General features: G+C 39.0%; 1 protein-coding gene across 3 annotated transcripts in view; it reads right to left on the bottom strand.

The window, feature by feature from the left end:
* epha3 (eph receptor A3) overlaps positions 1–11,075 on the bottom strand; it is an 81,478-nt gene extending 70,403 nt beyond the window's left edge. For all 3 annotated transcript variants that reach the window (XM_048239544.1, XM_048239543.1, XM_048239545.1), the window contains exons 1-2: positions 10,837–11,075; positions 2,992–3,056 (exon numbers count right to left, since the gene is read on the bottom strand). In XM_048239544.1, the coding sequence (XP_048095501.1) occupies positions 2,992–3,056; positions 10,837–10,921 (150 nt within the window). In that variant the 5' untranslated portion in view covers positions 10,922–11,075. The remainder of the gene's footprint in view (positions 1–2,991; positions 3,057–10,836) is intronic.
* Positions 11,076–17,503: the final 6,428 nt, after the last annotated feature.

Genomic DNA, 17,503 nt, shown 5'->3' with positions numbered 1-17,503 from the left:
TGACATTTACTGTGGCCTTTTTGCTGGTGTCACATGTGTAACTCCAGGATACATATATGCAATATGCATACACCACCAGTTACACTACATCTAATCTTGTTGGAAATGTTTATATCATTGAGGTCAGAGTTAATTATGGATCTGGTTCATGGGACTCTATTATGTATCTCTCTATTCACCAAGGGCGCTAGAGGAGTATTCTCTAACAGGCATGCATGTATAGGCACACAGAGAAGGAGTCATACTGGCAATTGGACGGCTTGGAGGTCCCCCCTAGAAACAAGCGAGTCTGAACCCTTGGCCAAGTTCACCCTCACCCTAATTGATATATAACGACATTCAGACACTGAGAACAGAAGTCAGGGAGAACTGGGGTCACACCTGTGAACAAGGTCAAAGTTCAGGTCTCAAGTGACCCAACTTCACATAGCTAAACTCCAGATTTATACTATGCTGTTTTGACAGTAATATTTTTGGTTTTATTTTTTATTTTTCTTGCATATTAGTTACCTATATGTTCCAAACATATGTCCAATATTAATGTTGCATTTAAAGGCACCTTTAACATGGTTTGCTCTCGGGATCCCCATCTGGTTGAGAAACGCAATAGTACAAACAAATAGATGTCTTTTGCAACAAAGTATGAACATAACTCTGATATAATATAGAGGGAATGCACCGACAGCAGTCTGTAGAAAAAGATCTCTGAATTCCTATAGCATAGCAGCTCTTTTCCGACCCGAAACTAGAAAGTTGCTATGGCAATTATCGCATACAAAGGGCCGCTCGTACATTTTATTTTCATTTTTAATTAATGGTTAATTATTTCATGTAATGTAAAAAAAGCTCGGGACAGAATGAACCGGAGTTTTTTTGACTGTCTGCTGACTGTCCTACAGACAGCACAGAGTCCCCACACCATGGCCAGGACCTCAAGCCTCTCCAGATAAGATTTCCTGTGCTGGGTCAGTGACAACTGTAGCATATCCATCAATGGCTTTTCATCACACGACCATAACACACAGGCAAACTTCTATTCACCTCTCTACTTGCACACTGGGCATTAATCTCTGATTATGGGTGGGTGGGCGGAGGTGGTTCTTTGCACTTTTGTACAGTTGGAGACTTTTCAGTTTTCATTCTGGAAAGTAAAACACTTAATAATCATCTCTCCAGAACTATGATCATTGTACTGCATAATTACAAAGAGGAATATGATATTTTCTGTTCCCGGTCTAATTTGTCTCACTGTATTAAACTTCAGCTTCAGACTGGCTATTTTGGAACACCCAGTTTTAACTGCTTCCAACAAATTAAAGAATTTTTCGGTATTTCAAACATTGTAGAAAATTGAAAGGAAATACAGTTTTCTCTTTATACAGTAAGCCCTGAGAACCAGTGAACAAAGAAGAATTTATTTTGGCTTTGAATTGAGGCAACACTCACGTCAAATCATCTACCACTCCGCACTGCCAAATGTGTTCAATCATTTCTCATTTTTCTTACAGCATGACATTAGCTTACAGAGTTCCTGTCTGGTGCTCCTGAGTTTGATCTGTGCACAAGTGAAAATGTCCTCTTCTTGCTATTCAATCATGTGAAATGGACGCAAGCGCCTATAGCGGAGGCCAAGAGCCTGAGACAAACAACCGGCCTGGCACATTGTCATCCAGGTGAGGCAGCTGCATTAGCATTCCTGATGTATCCTTATGATGAAGTGCTTCTAAATCCTAATCTGCAATTCTTAATCAAGTCCCCCAATCTACATCCTCTCAGACTCAGGCAGTAGCGTCAGCTCACGGAAATGACTTGGACCTCCAGCTCAGCGGCAGGAGAGGCCTGCTGATGCGATAGTTTAGACGGAACGATGGGTAATCATGGAACAAACACACAGTAATCCAGTTGCTGGGGGAGGTAATGAATCCCAGGCCGAAGCCCTGATGCAATTTGGGGAGGCCATAATAAACAGGGTGGTGTGTTTAAAGTGCTGTCTGCACACGACCGATTTATATTTGCTGCAGTTTATCTGAGCAGGCGGACGCACACTGAGGGAGCGTCCGATGGGCTTAGCTCTTAATTTGCTTTAACCGGAGCCATTTGTGCTTACACCCGCAGAAGGCAGGGATGCCATCCCTTAGTGTCAGCAGTGTACGGCTACATTATTAGAAATCATTTTTGAGGGCATGCGGTTTCATATTGGTCTAAGATCAGTTAGGAAAAAGCCATAGGAAATTCACCATCCACCTTGAGTGCTTGATTATCCCCACACTCTTTTAACAGCTTTAATAATGGGTCTTTTGACATTTCGAGGCCATTGCTTTTGGGCTTAATGTGATTCTTCATTCAGGTTGAACTCACTTTTCTTTGGTTCCGTGCTGCATGCTATCTGACAGTGACGGCTATTCAAGCGACCAGTCTATGACATAGGCCTACTTAAGCAAATATAAGTGTTATCCATTACGTTCAAACCAAAAAGTTATTTCTGTTTTTCTCTCTCTGCATCTCTCCTTTTCTTTCCTCTATATTTTACAATGCCAACTATAAAAAGAGCAAAGGGAAACCAGGTCTGGCAGCTTTATGGAACGAATTACTGGATTACCTTCAGCAACTGCCAACAAGTCATTTTAACACTTAATAAAGTTTTGAAAAAGGTTTAATTTGAGGAGCCCAGGAGGCCAGTACTTTCATTGTTGAACAAATAAACATGGTCATTACCGGAAGTTATGACCTTGGGTCTCTGACAACAAAGATAAATTAGTTAAGAGACTTGTTACTGTACAAGCCTTAGGGGAGTATTTCGCTGTTTCCCTGCTGTTTCCCTGCTGTTTGGTTCTGTTTTTCTACTACATGATCTGCAATGGTTCTTTTACAATGACTTCTGCAGCACAAACAGTATCATCAATAGCCCCCATGTCATTATATCATCACCTTGATCATTTTGTAAGGGCCAGGACATTTAGAATGGGAATTAATCCTCTTGTCAATACTTACTCCATGCGATGGGTAGGAAATCCATCCCAGTTCCCCTTGACTTGCTTTAGAGTCCAGTAGGTTCACTGCAAAAAAGAAAGAGAAGGAAGAGAAGGCCGACAAATGAGTCTCCATTACTTGTTAGCCTCAATTAGCCCACCACCCCTCCCATAAGAGATGTCGTACTGTTCTGATCAACTGGGTATTTACACAGCTGCAACACTGCCATGACTCCACAAAATCAAACAAACAGTGGATGGCTCTTCCCTTTGTGGAAACAGCTCATTCTCTATCGGCTCGTATCAAAGCCCAGAATCAGGGAAGGGGCAGTGATTGTGTAGTGTTGTGAAGAGTCCGCTACACGGGAAACCCATTATTCCCTCTTCACAGCTTCAGTGCCGCTTTAAACTTGACCAGTGGGTGGTGTCTCTCATGTCGATATCTGTCATATCGACTCCTTTGTAAGTGTTATTGCACTGATAGGCATCTGAAACAAGGCAAAGGATTCACAAACGGTTCCAATTGTATGACAAGAGTCATCTAAATGAAACCCAATACTTTTTCAGCAATGGGCTGATTAGCCACTGAAAGACTACACCAGTTTTACTTTTGAGATGGTCAATTACATCAAATGTAAAACATGTATTTATAAGGTATGAGCTTCAAATTCAATAAGAAAGTATGTACAGAATCCAAGCATAACTACATGAGGAGAATGTATGTAAAATGGGACTTAAAATGCAACTCCAAAGCTTAAGTAATGGCTGTCCCTTTTAGAATATGCTATTTTAATTTCCATTTGGAAAGAAAACATGAGGGTGTACTAATGACATATCAAATATTTATCAGTCTAAAAGGCCAAAGAATATAACATGCATCTGTGCCTTCTCTGGACTACACTCTCTGTGCCAGAGAAAAGAACAAAGGCTTTAATGGGGGTACAGTAAACTCATAATCACATCTGACATGTGGACCACTGGCCTCTACCCCACTGATAACAACCTGCCACCATACAGACACCACCCAAAAGAAAGTGTTTGAAGAGAACTGAATGGCATTTTAATAAAATATAAAATACACAGGTGAAGCATACACACTTGCACCCTTATTCAACTTTGTGCTATGACAAACATATAGCTATAGCGAAAGCAATGGAATTACAATATATCAAAGGATATAAATTAGTAATGTTAGTAATTTGACAAATGTTAACAAACACAATCATTAAAACTAGTACTAAAAGTGATATCGAAGACGTGAATAGGAAACTGTCTTAAAAATGGTGGTGGTCTACACATTTTTATTTGACAAGATGCAGGATAGGGGAAACCATAATCAAGCTCCAGAACAAAATCTGCCCAGAAAAATGGGCTGTACCTGAGAAGCCGCCAGCTGGCAGTGCATATACAGTAGACTGATTTCTATTAACTGTAATAAAGCTATCTGCTTCTGTCAGATAATAGCAGCTCACATCCAGCTCCATTGGTTCCAATTTAACTTTCTCAATGAGCCGGGCAAACGTCTCAAATTGAGCCGACCAGGGGAATTTGAGAGCAGAAAATTAGATGGCTATATTGGTGAAGCAAATTCTCCAGCTGTAAGAGGCAGGAAAAAACAGTGAAAGTTTTTGCCACAGAGGGGACAGAGCGGCTAGTAACCCTTCCCAGCTCCCCTCACAGATGCACAATTCTATACGGTAAGTACAATTATTAATAGCAACCTCAATGCCCATCTCTGAGAACAAATAACATGGGGTAAAACAGGGAAATCAATAGGGGAGAGACACACTAATCCAGAATCGCAACCACAGACAAACCCATGGGCATCAATCTTGCTGATAAATCATTCCTGCACCAACAGCCATTGTTTTCCTTTCATTGACACAAAGCACCACGATCGAACTATCAACGAAAGTGAGAAATGGAACTAAACTTTGCACTCATTTAAAAAAACATGTAGCAGTTGAGTCATCACTGCGAAATGTTATTATTTTGTTGTCTTTTATCATCCCCTTTGAAATTAAAAAAAAATATTTGAATAAAAACATGACCAGGAGACCGATAATGCATATGACAAAGCTGTTCTGCTCCCACATGATATGTGGCACCATTCACAGTTTCTGATGACCTTCATCCTCTCAGGTAGTTAATTAAATCTCTATCTGAATTAAGATATGAAAATCTGCAGACTTGTGTGGTAACTGCGTCCATGAGTCCATGAGCCTGAAGACCAAGTGAGGTCTGGCTTCATTAAAAGCGTCTCAAGGGTGAGTGTGAGACTCACAGTAGGGTCAGGAGATTATTTTCAAAAGATTCTGGAGACAAGCAGAGGAAGATTCAGGGGAGCGTGTTTCGGAGACTATACGCTGATCCCTCATGCTGTACACTGGACCTTCCCCTATCGCTGGCTCAGCTAACCCACTGACTTGGCTGGATAAACAGAGGACCTTCATCAATGCATTCACCCATACTGAGAAATACATAAATCTTTGGATCAACTGATGAACAGATTAACATTGTAACTCAAGACACAATACTGCCACAATGTCCATGATAATGATGGTATCACATACACCAACTATCACAATCTGTGCAATTGAAGAAAAAAAATCAGGAATTATGTATTCAGTATACAACAAAGTATTGTTTTTGCCTTGTATGCCATTTCTCCCTGTGAGTTTCTTCCTCATTGTCCATTTACCCTCATTCAAGTGCCACCACAGACTCATGAAGCAGTGACTAGTAAGCCCAATTGGTGGTTAAATCCATTTTTGAGTTACTGCATGTTTTAGTAAAAATATTTTGCATCAGCGTATTGATAACATATCACTGCAACGCTGCAACGATATTTTGATACTCGATATTTGGTCTCACCCCTACTAATGAGCATATTAGTCATGGAAAAAATGTATCTAAAATGTATTTTAAGTTTTTTTTTTTTTTTAAGTTCATTGAAATTAACCATAAACTTTTTTTTGTGTTCTACCCATCAGCATGCTTAATGAGCATATCTCTTAATAAGCACAACTTTATATTTTTTGTCTTGCTCCATATTTTTCCGCGAACATTACTAAGCGAATGTCCCTGAATATAAAGCTGTGGCTGCGGCCGTTGACTGACACTGACAACTGAGAGAAGCAATGACGTGTATTTAGCAAAGATCTCTCAGACAGCCTAACCACTAGCTTTGACATTAAAAATCTGATATGTCAATATGTTGATGGTTGGTGTTTATAGATATAATTATGCATCAACATGTGAGGTGACATCATACAGCTCTAATAATGAAAGCATGATGGCAGAGTGGTATGTTCAATTTAAGCCGTATTCTGAATGTCACTAAACACTCCATTACAACACGCAAATAAAGGATGATGTTACACATTTCAAATCCATAAAAGGTCAACTAATCAGACAATTACAGAGGATTAAAAGGGAAAAAATAAACAGAAATCACAAATTCATATGCAAGGGTACAACTCTAACTGGCTGCACCTACAGTGGCATGATGGCAATGAAGTATTAAACTACAGGCCATGAATTATTCAGTTCAGTCTTGCTGTGTCTGAAGCTATAGCTTCTGCTACCCCTGTGTCCACAGCTCACAGCCCTTCCTCCGTCAGTCTCTGCTAGCCAGTACCGAGTAGGGCTGGCCTTCCTGATGGCCTGCTACACCACAACAGACCTCAAGATACATAGTCTTCACACATTATTAGCACTCCCAGGTGCCATAACTCAGGGAAAAAAAAATGTCAATTTCCCCAGCAGGATGCCAGGCAGCTCCATAGATTGTGTTAGAGGCTGCACCACATGTAAATATGCATTGTTGTGATCATGGTCTCAGCTCTCAGTATCACACCACTGTTTTAAACCCTCTCTTACTATATGCAATATCCAAATCCCAGGAAGATGTTGAATATTACTGTTACTGTTAAACACACCTAGGACTTGTATGGTTAACTAGTATAGCTGGTTCTCAAAGTAGGCTATGGTTGGTAATCTGACTAATATTTGAGATAAAAACACAACCAGTGAAATATACTGAATCAAAATGCAGTCATTCCCCAAGTTTTCATAAAGCTATCTGAAGTTCAACACAAAGCCTGCTGAGTGAATGCCATTTTCCCTGTTAAACACAACATTCACTGCCATGTTTGAGAAGAAGAAGACAAAACATGTATCTTTCCTCCATTTTCCTTGTGTTGCTTATAGGAAAATAATTCAATGATGATCACATTAAAGTGTTCTTTCTTAAGTTTGAAAATAAAATGCACGAATAGCCTACATTTTGCTATAACCTTTAAAGGGGTCCCTATAATCTATAAAGGGTGACTTTTCCAACAAGGGGTGCTTCATTTATATGCTAATTCATTTATATGTTTCAATCAAAACTATGTGTCAACATATTTAGATCATTTATTCAGTGATTAAATCACTTTTTTTTTTTTAATTATCATAACTAACTTTGAACATTCACAAAGCAGTGTAATACAAAAAATAGTAAATAACACAATAAACAAAACCCTAATCTAGTGCAAAGCTTCATCTATGCTGACAAATCAGTCATGTTGCTTTTTTACTGTATTGTTGTTGTTGTTGTTGCTGCTGCTTTGAAGATCCAACCTATACAGCTTTGAGGACTGTTCTAAAATAGAACATAGTAGAAAATCTCTAAATTGTACCCGGCTATCCACACGTTAAGAAAAAAATGCGCCCGTGCGTCGGACTGGATAAATAGCTGGGTGGGTAAAGTTAAACTATGGTTCGCCAAAAAACATCCAACAAAATGCAATATTTCATCGAATTATTATCTATATGTTCTTATGGTTTACAAATGTATAGGTTAACTTAGATGTGGTGACCTTAGCAACTCCATAGACTAAGTTCATTTTGTAGGATACAGGTTATTGATAATCAGGAATGCGATTAAAACATACATTTCCCAATAGTTCACCATTTAAGTAATTGTTAGTAGGCTTATACGATAACATAAAAGTTGAATCGAAGGCAAATGTTACGCTTTCCTAGGACTTCTTGTTATTTGACTGCATAAATAAATTGAAGAAATGTGTATTTGATTGGATCAAGGCAGTGTTTAATTCTAAGCGTTTAACATCTGCATTAGCTTAAAATGTGCTGGATTGTGTCTGGGCCTGAACTCGGTTCAGTAGATGAGTTTATTGTAGGCTTATTCGACGTAGCCTACTGTAGACTATGATATTATTTAGGCCAGTTTTACATTTTGATGCGGAGCAGATAGCCTGCAGCTTTTTTTTTTTAAAACGCCCATATTTTAAGGGGTGCCCTTTCGGTCAACCAGCTTTCAGGCCTTTTAACCTACTATCAACTGTTTTGAGGTGGCAAAAGTATAGCGTCACATATAAATGGCAAGTTTTGGAAATCTTGGTCTACCAAAGAGTCTGCATTAGGCCCTATTGTTGCTGTGTTTTGATATTTCTAGTCACAATTCTATCAAACACAGCTTGCCGTCAAGATTTTCTGAAGAGTATCCTTCTCGTGAAGCCTATTTGTTTCATACAAGCAAGACCCATTTCAGTCAATTGCCATTCAGGTAGGCCATGTTTTTGTTTTACTTTATAGTTGTATTTGATAAATAGCCGATTTAATTTGAACTTTTCTTCAGTGTGGTTTACATTTGCTGTGCACAACACTCTGCTGCATCTTGAACTCAGTCAGTCAAAGAGACTATCAATGGCTTTTTCAACGACATGGTAGTCCTATGACAGAAAAAGTCAATCATCCCTTTCTTATTTTCTTTTCAGTTCAATTGGGTTCGGTCGAATTTCAAAGCCATGTGGCTCGATACTGACACTCACTGGTGAATCATTCACCCTGATAGGCTACACACTTTCCTCGAAGAAAATACATTACAGTCAATCACAATGCGGCCTAATATCAGTAGGCTACACGCAACGAAAGAAATGTTCGTCTTTTCTCAGTCTAGGAGTGTGTGTGTGTGTGTGCGTCGTCCACCCCCTCCCAAAGGCTAGTTAAATTGTCCAGCCTGTACAATTGACCATGTCAAACCATACAAGGCTATAAAATGGGTCAACATTTAGAGGCGTTATTTCTCATTACACTACGTATTAAATCCACATAAAACTGAGACGAGCATGGGTAGAGTAGCTTCTGATTAAATAAGGTGTTTCGAAATTATTAAATTTAAGACAGATATCAAAACTTTTGAGATGGTTGCCCTAATCTTCCTTATAAGCTCGAGAAAACCATATGGTAGCCTGCTGACCAAAATTTACATCAAGAAACAAGCACACAAGGTAGATCATATGAAAGCTATATGCCTATGTAGGCTATATAAAGGCTAAAATCATTGTTCAAGTAGGCCACAAAAAAGTGAATCGACTTTCTGGAAGTATTCTGTATACCATGGCATAGCTTGTAGGCTACGAATACTGAGCACCTTTATCCTGCCTAAAAGAACTGTCTATCGAAACTTTCCCATGCTAAATTTTGTACATAAGCATAAGCAAGAAAAGGTCGCTAAGTATTCAGTCCTCAAATTCTATATTTTGTAAGATAAACTCATACAGTAAGTGCACTATTCTGTCTTTGAGTCCTTGCCTGCCAGTAGGCTATATTATGGTTAAGTCCTATCAACTTTTGTTAAGTCCTGATTTGAAGCCGACTAGTGCTGACAAACTAACAGGATAGTTTATTTATTGTGATTCATCATTTGACACTTTTGTTTCCTCTATTCGCGTTTGAAATACTGCAACCTGATTTTTAGGCTATCATCCTATCGCCATAGGTTACAATCAACACAAAAATTAGTTATTTTAGCAGGTTTTTTTTTAACAGTGACAATGATGGCAACCATGTTTTGCTATAAAGGCAAAATTAGGAATTGTATTTAGGCTATATTAAGAGGCCGATAAAACCAACTAAAGGAAGGTGTCTCGTAAAAACTTGGGTGTGTTGCGCGCGCGCGCGCGCGTCTCCCTCCCTCTCTCTCTCTCTCTCTCTCTCTCTCTCTCTCGCTGTGTTTAAGTTTAACAGGCACAATACAGCACTTAAACCAGTAATATCATGGAGGAATATCTGAGCCAAACATTTGTGTTAGCAAGTGCCAACTTCGCGCAGCGCTTGACTTGGCACTTCAGAGCCAGCACGCGGATAAGGCTGCATGCAACTGTTTACACTCCGATGTTGTTACTTTCAGTTGCTACGTGAATATAAACAAACTATTAAGGCCAGATGGTAGTTGATAAATTCAAATGAAATAGACAAAGGTTTGATTTTCTAAAATGACGACTTGCGTGTTTATAGGCTATATGAGGCATTATAAAAGCTATGCGACAGGAGCAAACAGTCAAGGGCGAGGATCTCGTCCAAATTTCATTTTAAATATGAAGTGATTTGTTCTGTAGCCCGACATTAACATCGTTTCACTTTTTTGGAAAGCACAGGCTATTTAGAGAGCCGTGATTATGCTGTCACAACAATGTCCAGTAACGATTAGGGGCCGCCAATCGTTCATTACTCTTTTAAAGTCGGATTGACAAAGTGCTCGCTTTAATTTATCAGCCAAACATAGGTATTTATTCATTTGGATGCTTTAACGAGTGTCGTGAACAGTAAATCAGTCACCAATTCCTCTCACATTTTGCATCAGAAAGAACCACATGGCAGTTCTCGCAGAGCCTATTAAAATTTTGAAATATGAACCCAAACGTCTGGTGTTGACCGTCCCGTATACTACGGCTACAGCTACATCCACTCCGACAGAATCATTCTACATACCTAATTTCAAATGGAGCCATGGCGTGCCATTTATTCTAACTAGCGCAATTTCATCTCTCAGAATCTCTACTTCCGAACGTATTCTTACCTTCATTGGAAGGGTGAATGCTGAGTTCTGCGCGGCTAATAAACAAGCAGAGAAACAAAAAAAGTACTAAGGGTTTGCAATCCATGATGGCAGTTCAGAGGGCAAAACGAGGTACATAACTCCATGAAGCATGCCAGTGATGTGAGGGCTTCGAATCCGACACAAGTTACCATTCTCGGCTCAGAGGCTGATGTCAAGTTTGACACCGGAGATGAGGAGGAGTCTGCGCGCTCCCTTCGTCTTTGCCTTCGCCGAAGGCTTCCCTTTTCCGCTGGGTCCTATAAAGCAGACATTGTACGTCAGGACCCAGAAGTTCAGGAGAGGTCACGTCATAAGAGGTATGGAAGGAAAGGAAGGAAACATGGCACAGGCCTATGGCATTTCAAACAGGGCAATTTCAGAAACTTAGACCAGTAAGTACAGCGCCTAAGGAATTAAAATTAAGAAACTACAGTAATGTCTGTAACATGAGGATTTCAGCCATTCCTTTAGGCTGGTAAAGGACATTGGCACCAATGCTTACAAGGTTGCCATTAGGGTTTCTTTATCATATCCAATCATAATTTCTCCTTTTTCAATGCATAACACAGTTACTCACAGTTAAAAGTCATCCAGGTTCACTTTTGTTTTCTTGATAGGTATGCCTATAGCCTAGGCCTATGTATTATTTGTGCTCTTGGTTCTTATTCTAAGTAATTGTATGTCATCATTATTAAAATGTTAAGCTGTATATATAGGTGATATTGAATTTGTTCTTACAGCATGGTAAAAAGGGATTTATGTTGAATCATTTAATTTCTTTCTTCATGCTTTCTTATTTCTGTCTTCCTTTCTTCTGGAAAATAAACTGTAATATTTACTGGTGTTAAGATGTACTAAAAGTAATAAAGACAAATAAAACATTTAGTCTACCCTGAAGATATGTCAGTTTATTTGAATCAAAATGACTGAACATCACAGTTTGAACTTCTCTAAACTAATATTTATTTAGTACAGTCCTTGTCAAAGTGTATTTATATTAATTTGTTGCCGATTTGTAGTATTTTATTTCATAACATTTTATATGCCAATTTCTTATTTTGTTAAAGTTATGTTTATGTATGCAAACAGTAAGGAAGTCTAAAACCTATGCACATGAATATCATGTAATTGAAAAAAAAATCCTGTAAGCAAGTATTATTTAGGCAAGGTAAAAGCAGGAGAAAGTTTTACTGGGTATATGCCAATCATGTTTCCTAAATCAGTCTTCTGTACTGAACCACGATTTATGAATTGCAAACCAAAAATGTACCACTATACTACACTATACTACGGTATACTATTATAGTATAGTATACTATAAAATAAAATACTATACTATACTATACCAAATTGAAACCTGTGACCTGAAATATTAATGAAAATATCTGAAAAATAGTTTGAGGATTTAACAGTTTAAACTGCTTAGATGGGAGTGTCAGTATGCTAGTATGCTGTTTATGTTTTTATGTTCTTATATCCTAATTTCATCTTGCTTCATTTTTACCCCTCTGAAAGTCTGTTCCAATCTTAAAGAGTGTTCAGATAATGCTGAATTAATTTAAAAAAACAATCCATCCAAATCTGGAGTGACGTATTTTAATGTATTATATTTCTACTAGTCTGTGGCTGTTACTCTGTGTAGTTGTGGGGCAGCATCTGGCTACATACAGCTCCATTGCTACAGAGTTTTTTTTTCTTTTCTTTTTTAAGCTAAATCCACTCCATTGTCAAACATGTTACCAACACAGTTGCCATTCCCTTTCCCTCCCTTCCTCTCAGCCGCTACCTATCAGGCTTTTGACAGCAATACACCAAATTACTTTTGATAGTTGCAATGAAATGCCATGATGAAAACCTGGTTTAAATCAATCTTTTTTTTACACAGAAGGAATGTCTGACAAACCTGGGCAGAAGCCCAGACAGCCCAAAGGGATACTCCCATACCAGAGTCCAGACTGAATTCTCCTCTAGTCCGCTAGCCTATCAGACATTGTTCCACATCAGATTCCTGATCTCAAAGGGTTGGAGTGTTAGACAAGGACCCAAATGTAACAATCTATTTAACAAGTAAACATGTCTAGAGTTTAATTTATGGAAGAAAAGCTAAACAATGAGGCAAACCAGCAAAACTGGAACAGAAGAGGGAAACACTGTTTGGATGTGTTGAAGCTATTGAGGTTTTGTCTGTAAGAGTCTGGTCCCACAAAGAGCCATGTGTAGAGCTTATTATAGTGTATGAGAGTTGTGTGGCATCAGTTTTGCTGAACTAAGTATAGCTATATGTAAATTGTACATTGTTTTTTTAAGGAATCCAATAATCAAAATTCAAAAATCAATCATAAAAGATAAACACTGTGTACACCTTAATGTCATTCAGTCACTATTTAATTTTGCCGTCTGAGCATGACAAAATGTACAGTTGTGTGTGTTACTCATCTGTTCATGGGAGGACGCCCATGGCCATCCCTCCAGAGGAAAAGTAACACTGAAGGCAGTTAGGCTTACATACTGGCCAGTCACGCCCATGTCTTCTGCTTCATAACATTATGTAGACAGTTGCAGTGGCAATGGATTTTCTGTCAATACTACAGTACATCAACCTACATGATTTTAGTTTGGATATAACATTTGCTGCCTCACACATTACAATAATGCTGATTTAGAGAATTATATTAAGTAACTTACAATGTGATAAAATTTAACTAGTTTAATATGTGTAATGTAATTAATCAACAACTTCAAATTCTGGTTAGCATTCAGAGGTCAAATGAAATCATTTGGCTTTCAGAGAAAAACAGTGTGGAACTGTGTAAAGACATGTACAGTACAGTGCCCCCCAGAGGAAAAGAAGCACATATTAACACTACATTTGTTAACTTGCGGGTGCACTTATTCAAAGAAATTACACACTTCCTTGTACAGCATCTGCATTTCTGCACTTTGACCATGACACATTAGACTCTGCTAGCGGGGTATGTAGGATGTATAGTGCAAATGGTTGACAGGGAAAGTGAGGAAGGCCCACATATAATTGGTTATCCTACAGTATACACAAATTTACCAAAGTGAAGACTGTGAGAAACGGTTGATTGCAAATGTTTGGTTCTCACTTAAATACCCACCCTGGTTTAGCTGAGGCCTGCAACACTCCAAAACCTGGGAAGTCTTACTTGCCAAGTCAATAATTATGGTTTTCATAATTACATCTGACATTTTAGGGTAAACAGCTGGAATTCAATGGGAAAAATTACACCAGTCTGTCATAAAGAAATGTCCTCCTCACAGTGAATAGACTGCTTGCCCCAATGGTGTGTTTTGTTGTCTTAAGTAGTTCTTTAGAAAATAATTAATTTGTATTTCATTCCTGAATGTAATACGTCTGGAGAATAAATACGAGTTTATAGAGGTCAATTTGATTATCAATTCAACATTAATCTGGGAAATCTGAGAAATAATAAAATAAAGCAGTTCCAGAAAACAATACAATTACATTGTGTGTGTATGTACAACAGTGTGTTTCTGTGTAAATATAGAATACTTTCCCTCTTTACATGCCATGGATGAGAGGCTGTTGAAACCCTACAAAATACAGTTAATTACCACAGAGCAGCATGTGCACAGTCAAGCAGGCATTTGTATCACTATGACTGGCCCTGCTCTTTTACTCTCAGCCTCCTTCATGCTAATTACATATGGGCCACCCACTCACCCCCACTTCAAACTTATAGTGGCTTAATGTTTTGGTGGGACAGGTCTGGTTGGCATCCAGAGGAAAAGTCTGGTTGGCATCCTGAACTCTCTCTCTCTCTCTCTCTCTCTGCTTATTTGTTTAGGAGTTTTTTTGAAAATAGGTCTCCTGGTATCATGGATTTGAATCCCTGTTGAACTAGTGCTTGTTGTTGGCCAAACATTGGAGTCCATCAGTGTCCTCTCCATGTGTATTCTTTTCGACAGGGAGGAGATTATGAGTATTTATCTTCATTACCACATTAGCTTACTGCTTCCCCATCGCAACTCTTGGGAGGTACACGTAATTGCTCTGATAGCCTGCAAATAAAAAGCACAAAAGGATGTCAGGAAGTTATAGAGGTTCCTATAGCTTCACCTTGACTTCTCTTTCCTTTAAGGGCTATGGCATGGACATGGCTTGAGTCCAACAGCAAGACATTAATTTGGTTCGGTGCAGTGGACAGTCTATATCAAAGCTATTTATCAGAACATTCACTTCAAAGAGCAGTCCTCGTTGAGAGTGTTAAGATTAACAGCTTTTTGGTTTTTATCACATATTATGAATACACCTCTCATTCCGAAGGAATAAAGGATTAGTCCAAAGGACGAGTTCTATTAGTTTTCGCTTTCACGATGAAAATCATCTTTACAAATGCATTTTGCAATTTTTTTATTGCAAACCGCACAACATACATTTAATTGGGCAGTTTCCTAGTATGTAAAGAATGGTGCGTTACTGAACAGCAGGTGTAGTCCCAGCAGTTTCCTACTGGTCTCCCCTTTCTTTGCTAAATACTTTAATTGCTCAAACATACACATAACCATAACCAAAACCTTATGTATGTAGTTCAGGACAGAAAAACAGCATGAATATGGGTTGCAAAAACAGCCACTGCAGCTCCAAGGCATCTTACGCCCATGGTAACATCTTTCTGACACTCACTGTTATCATCAAGTCCTTACGACATACCACGCAACCTACTACCCCCTACAGCGAGCTCCAAACTGACACACAATTAAAAATGGCCATGTTAAGAGACACCCTGGAGTAGGAGAGCTTGCGTGACTTACATTCTCATGTCCCAGGGCAGGCAAGGATGGGAGGAGAGTGAATGATGCGTGGCTAATTCTACCAGGCCAGTCAGAATGGATGAAGTACAAAACTGAATGTGCATTTTTCTCCCTCTATCTTTCTATTTATCTCTGTCTCTCTCTCTTTCTCATTGGACTAAACCACCTCTCAGGTTCAGGAAGATGTAGACAAGGAAGTGTCCACTCCACCCACACAATAGGTTGATATATCCAAGAGCAGGCAGTTCATCATGGAGTTACCATACTTCCTTTCAACGATTAACACGCTCAAAAATGTCCTTCTTATTCAACATATTCTGTCGAAGGGAAATTAACATGCTAATGCTGAGCCCTGTGAAATTGCATGACTGGTCTCCATTAAAGGGATAATTTTGTGAAACTTCCATGGGATTGCTCAGACTCACTGGGAGCCATGTATACTTCAGGCACAAATATTCTCAACATGCCTCTCTGTTCGAGAAAGTACCACACCTACTCTGAGCAAAGTACAGTCCTAAAATGACACACAGCCACAAATATAAGACATTCAATGAGGCATATGTCTGACTCAAGTGCTTTTATAACCTCATCTTCTACCGGACCCTGCATCACATGAAGACATGACACTGAGTTGAGGCTCCAAGATAGTGAACTAATGGCAGACCCAAAGTGGGAAGCTGACTTAGTGCCAAAGCCTCTGTCACATATCTGTGCTGTTAATTAGGAACATCCCACCCTGACTCATGTCAGTACATCACACTGCCGCCCTCTCAAAACATAAAGGCTGACTGCCAGAGATGAACAGAACAACCAGACATGAAAACTATCACCAGACCGAATCTCAGAAGACAATTGGTCTGGGAATGCTTCATTCACTTTCAATTTGCAAGGGGCATAACCAGCAGCTAAAATAAACTTCAACTGGTACATTAAACTCTTTACAAATCCTTTCAGAAGTGTAGCAAGCACATCTTTCTTGTAAAAAAAGGTTTCAAATGCAGTTGTTTCAAACGATACAACAAGTCTGTGTCATTTAATACCGACACCCTCAGCGCAGGCATTGGTTGTGTTCAACAGTGCTCCTCCTGACCCCACTCCCCCGTCTGTCATCGTATAAAGCCCGCCCCATAAATGGCCAGATGGATCTGCAGAGCTAATTCAAGCCCAATTCCAGATTTGTCTATAGGTTCACCCAGCCTACAAGATCACATAATCATACAGGTCATAGTTTCATGTTTCATTTTTACGTCCCTCTTTCGTCTTCCATCATCACAGGATTACTGTAATGCAACTCATAAATAAAACATACATTTCAATCACTTGGTAACCTCAATATGAGTCTATCATGTTTGCAAATATTGGTGTTACCCTCTGTTGTCTCTGGGTGGTTTCCACAGCATGGTAATCTTACATAGTGCATATTGCAGATTTAAATTAATGTCCCTGTCTAAAACATTGACATACACTTTGAGGTGAAAATATTTAAACATTAAATGTCTTCCATAACTAAATTTTACTAAACAACAAAAACATTATACAGAAATAATCATGCATTAACTGAAGGTGTCAGTCATTCTGAGCCAGTTAAGTGGTAAATTGGACATGAAGTCTGTGCAGTTGTAGCACTAAGAAGAGTGGAGAGCTCCTGGGCCAGGTCGTTAGGCAGGGTCATTAGTAGGTCGTCCGACATGTTTTCATTCGCCAGTGAACTGCGGGAGGTCAATTGCCACTAAATTACTAGCCAATGCTGGGAAAAGAGAGAACAGATAATTAGTTCATTCTCGGTCCAGGCGATTAACTTTGTTCTAAGAGACAACCAAATGACTAGGATACCAATATCTCAATT

The sequence above is a fragment of the Alosa alosa genome, chromosome 3, assembly GCF_017589495.1.
Source record: "Alosa alosa isolate M-15738 ecotype Scorff River chromosome 3, AALO_Geno_1.1, whole genome shotgun sequence".
NCBI lineage: Eukaryota > Metazoa > Chordata > Actinopteri > Clupeiformes > Clupeidae > Alosa > Alosa alosa.
This window is presented reverse-complemented; position numbering and strand designations above follow the sequence as displayed.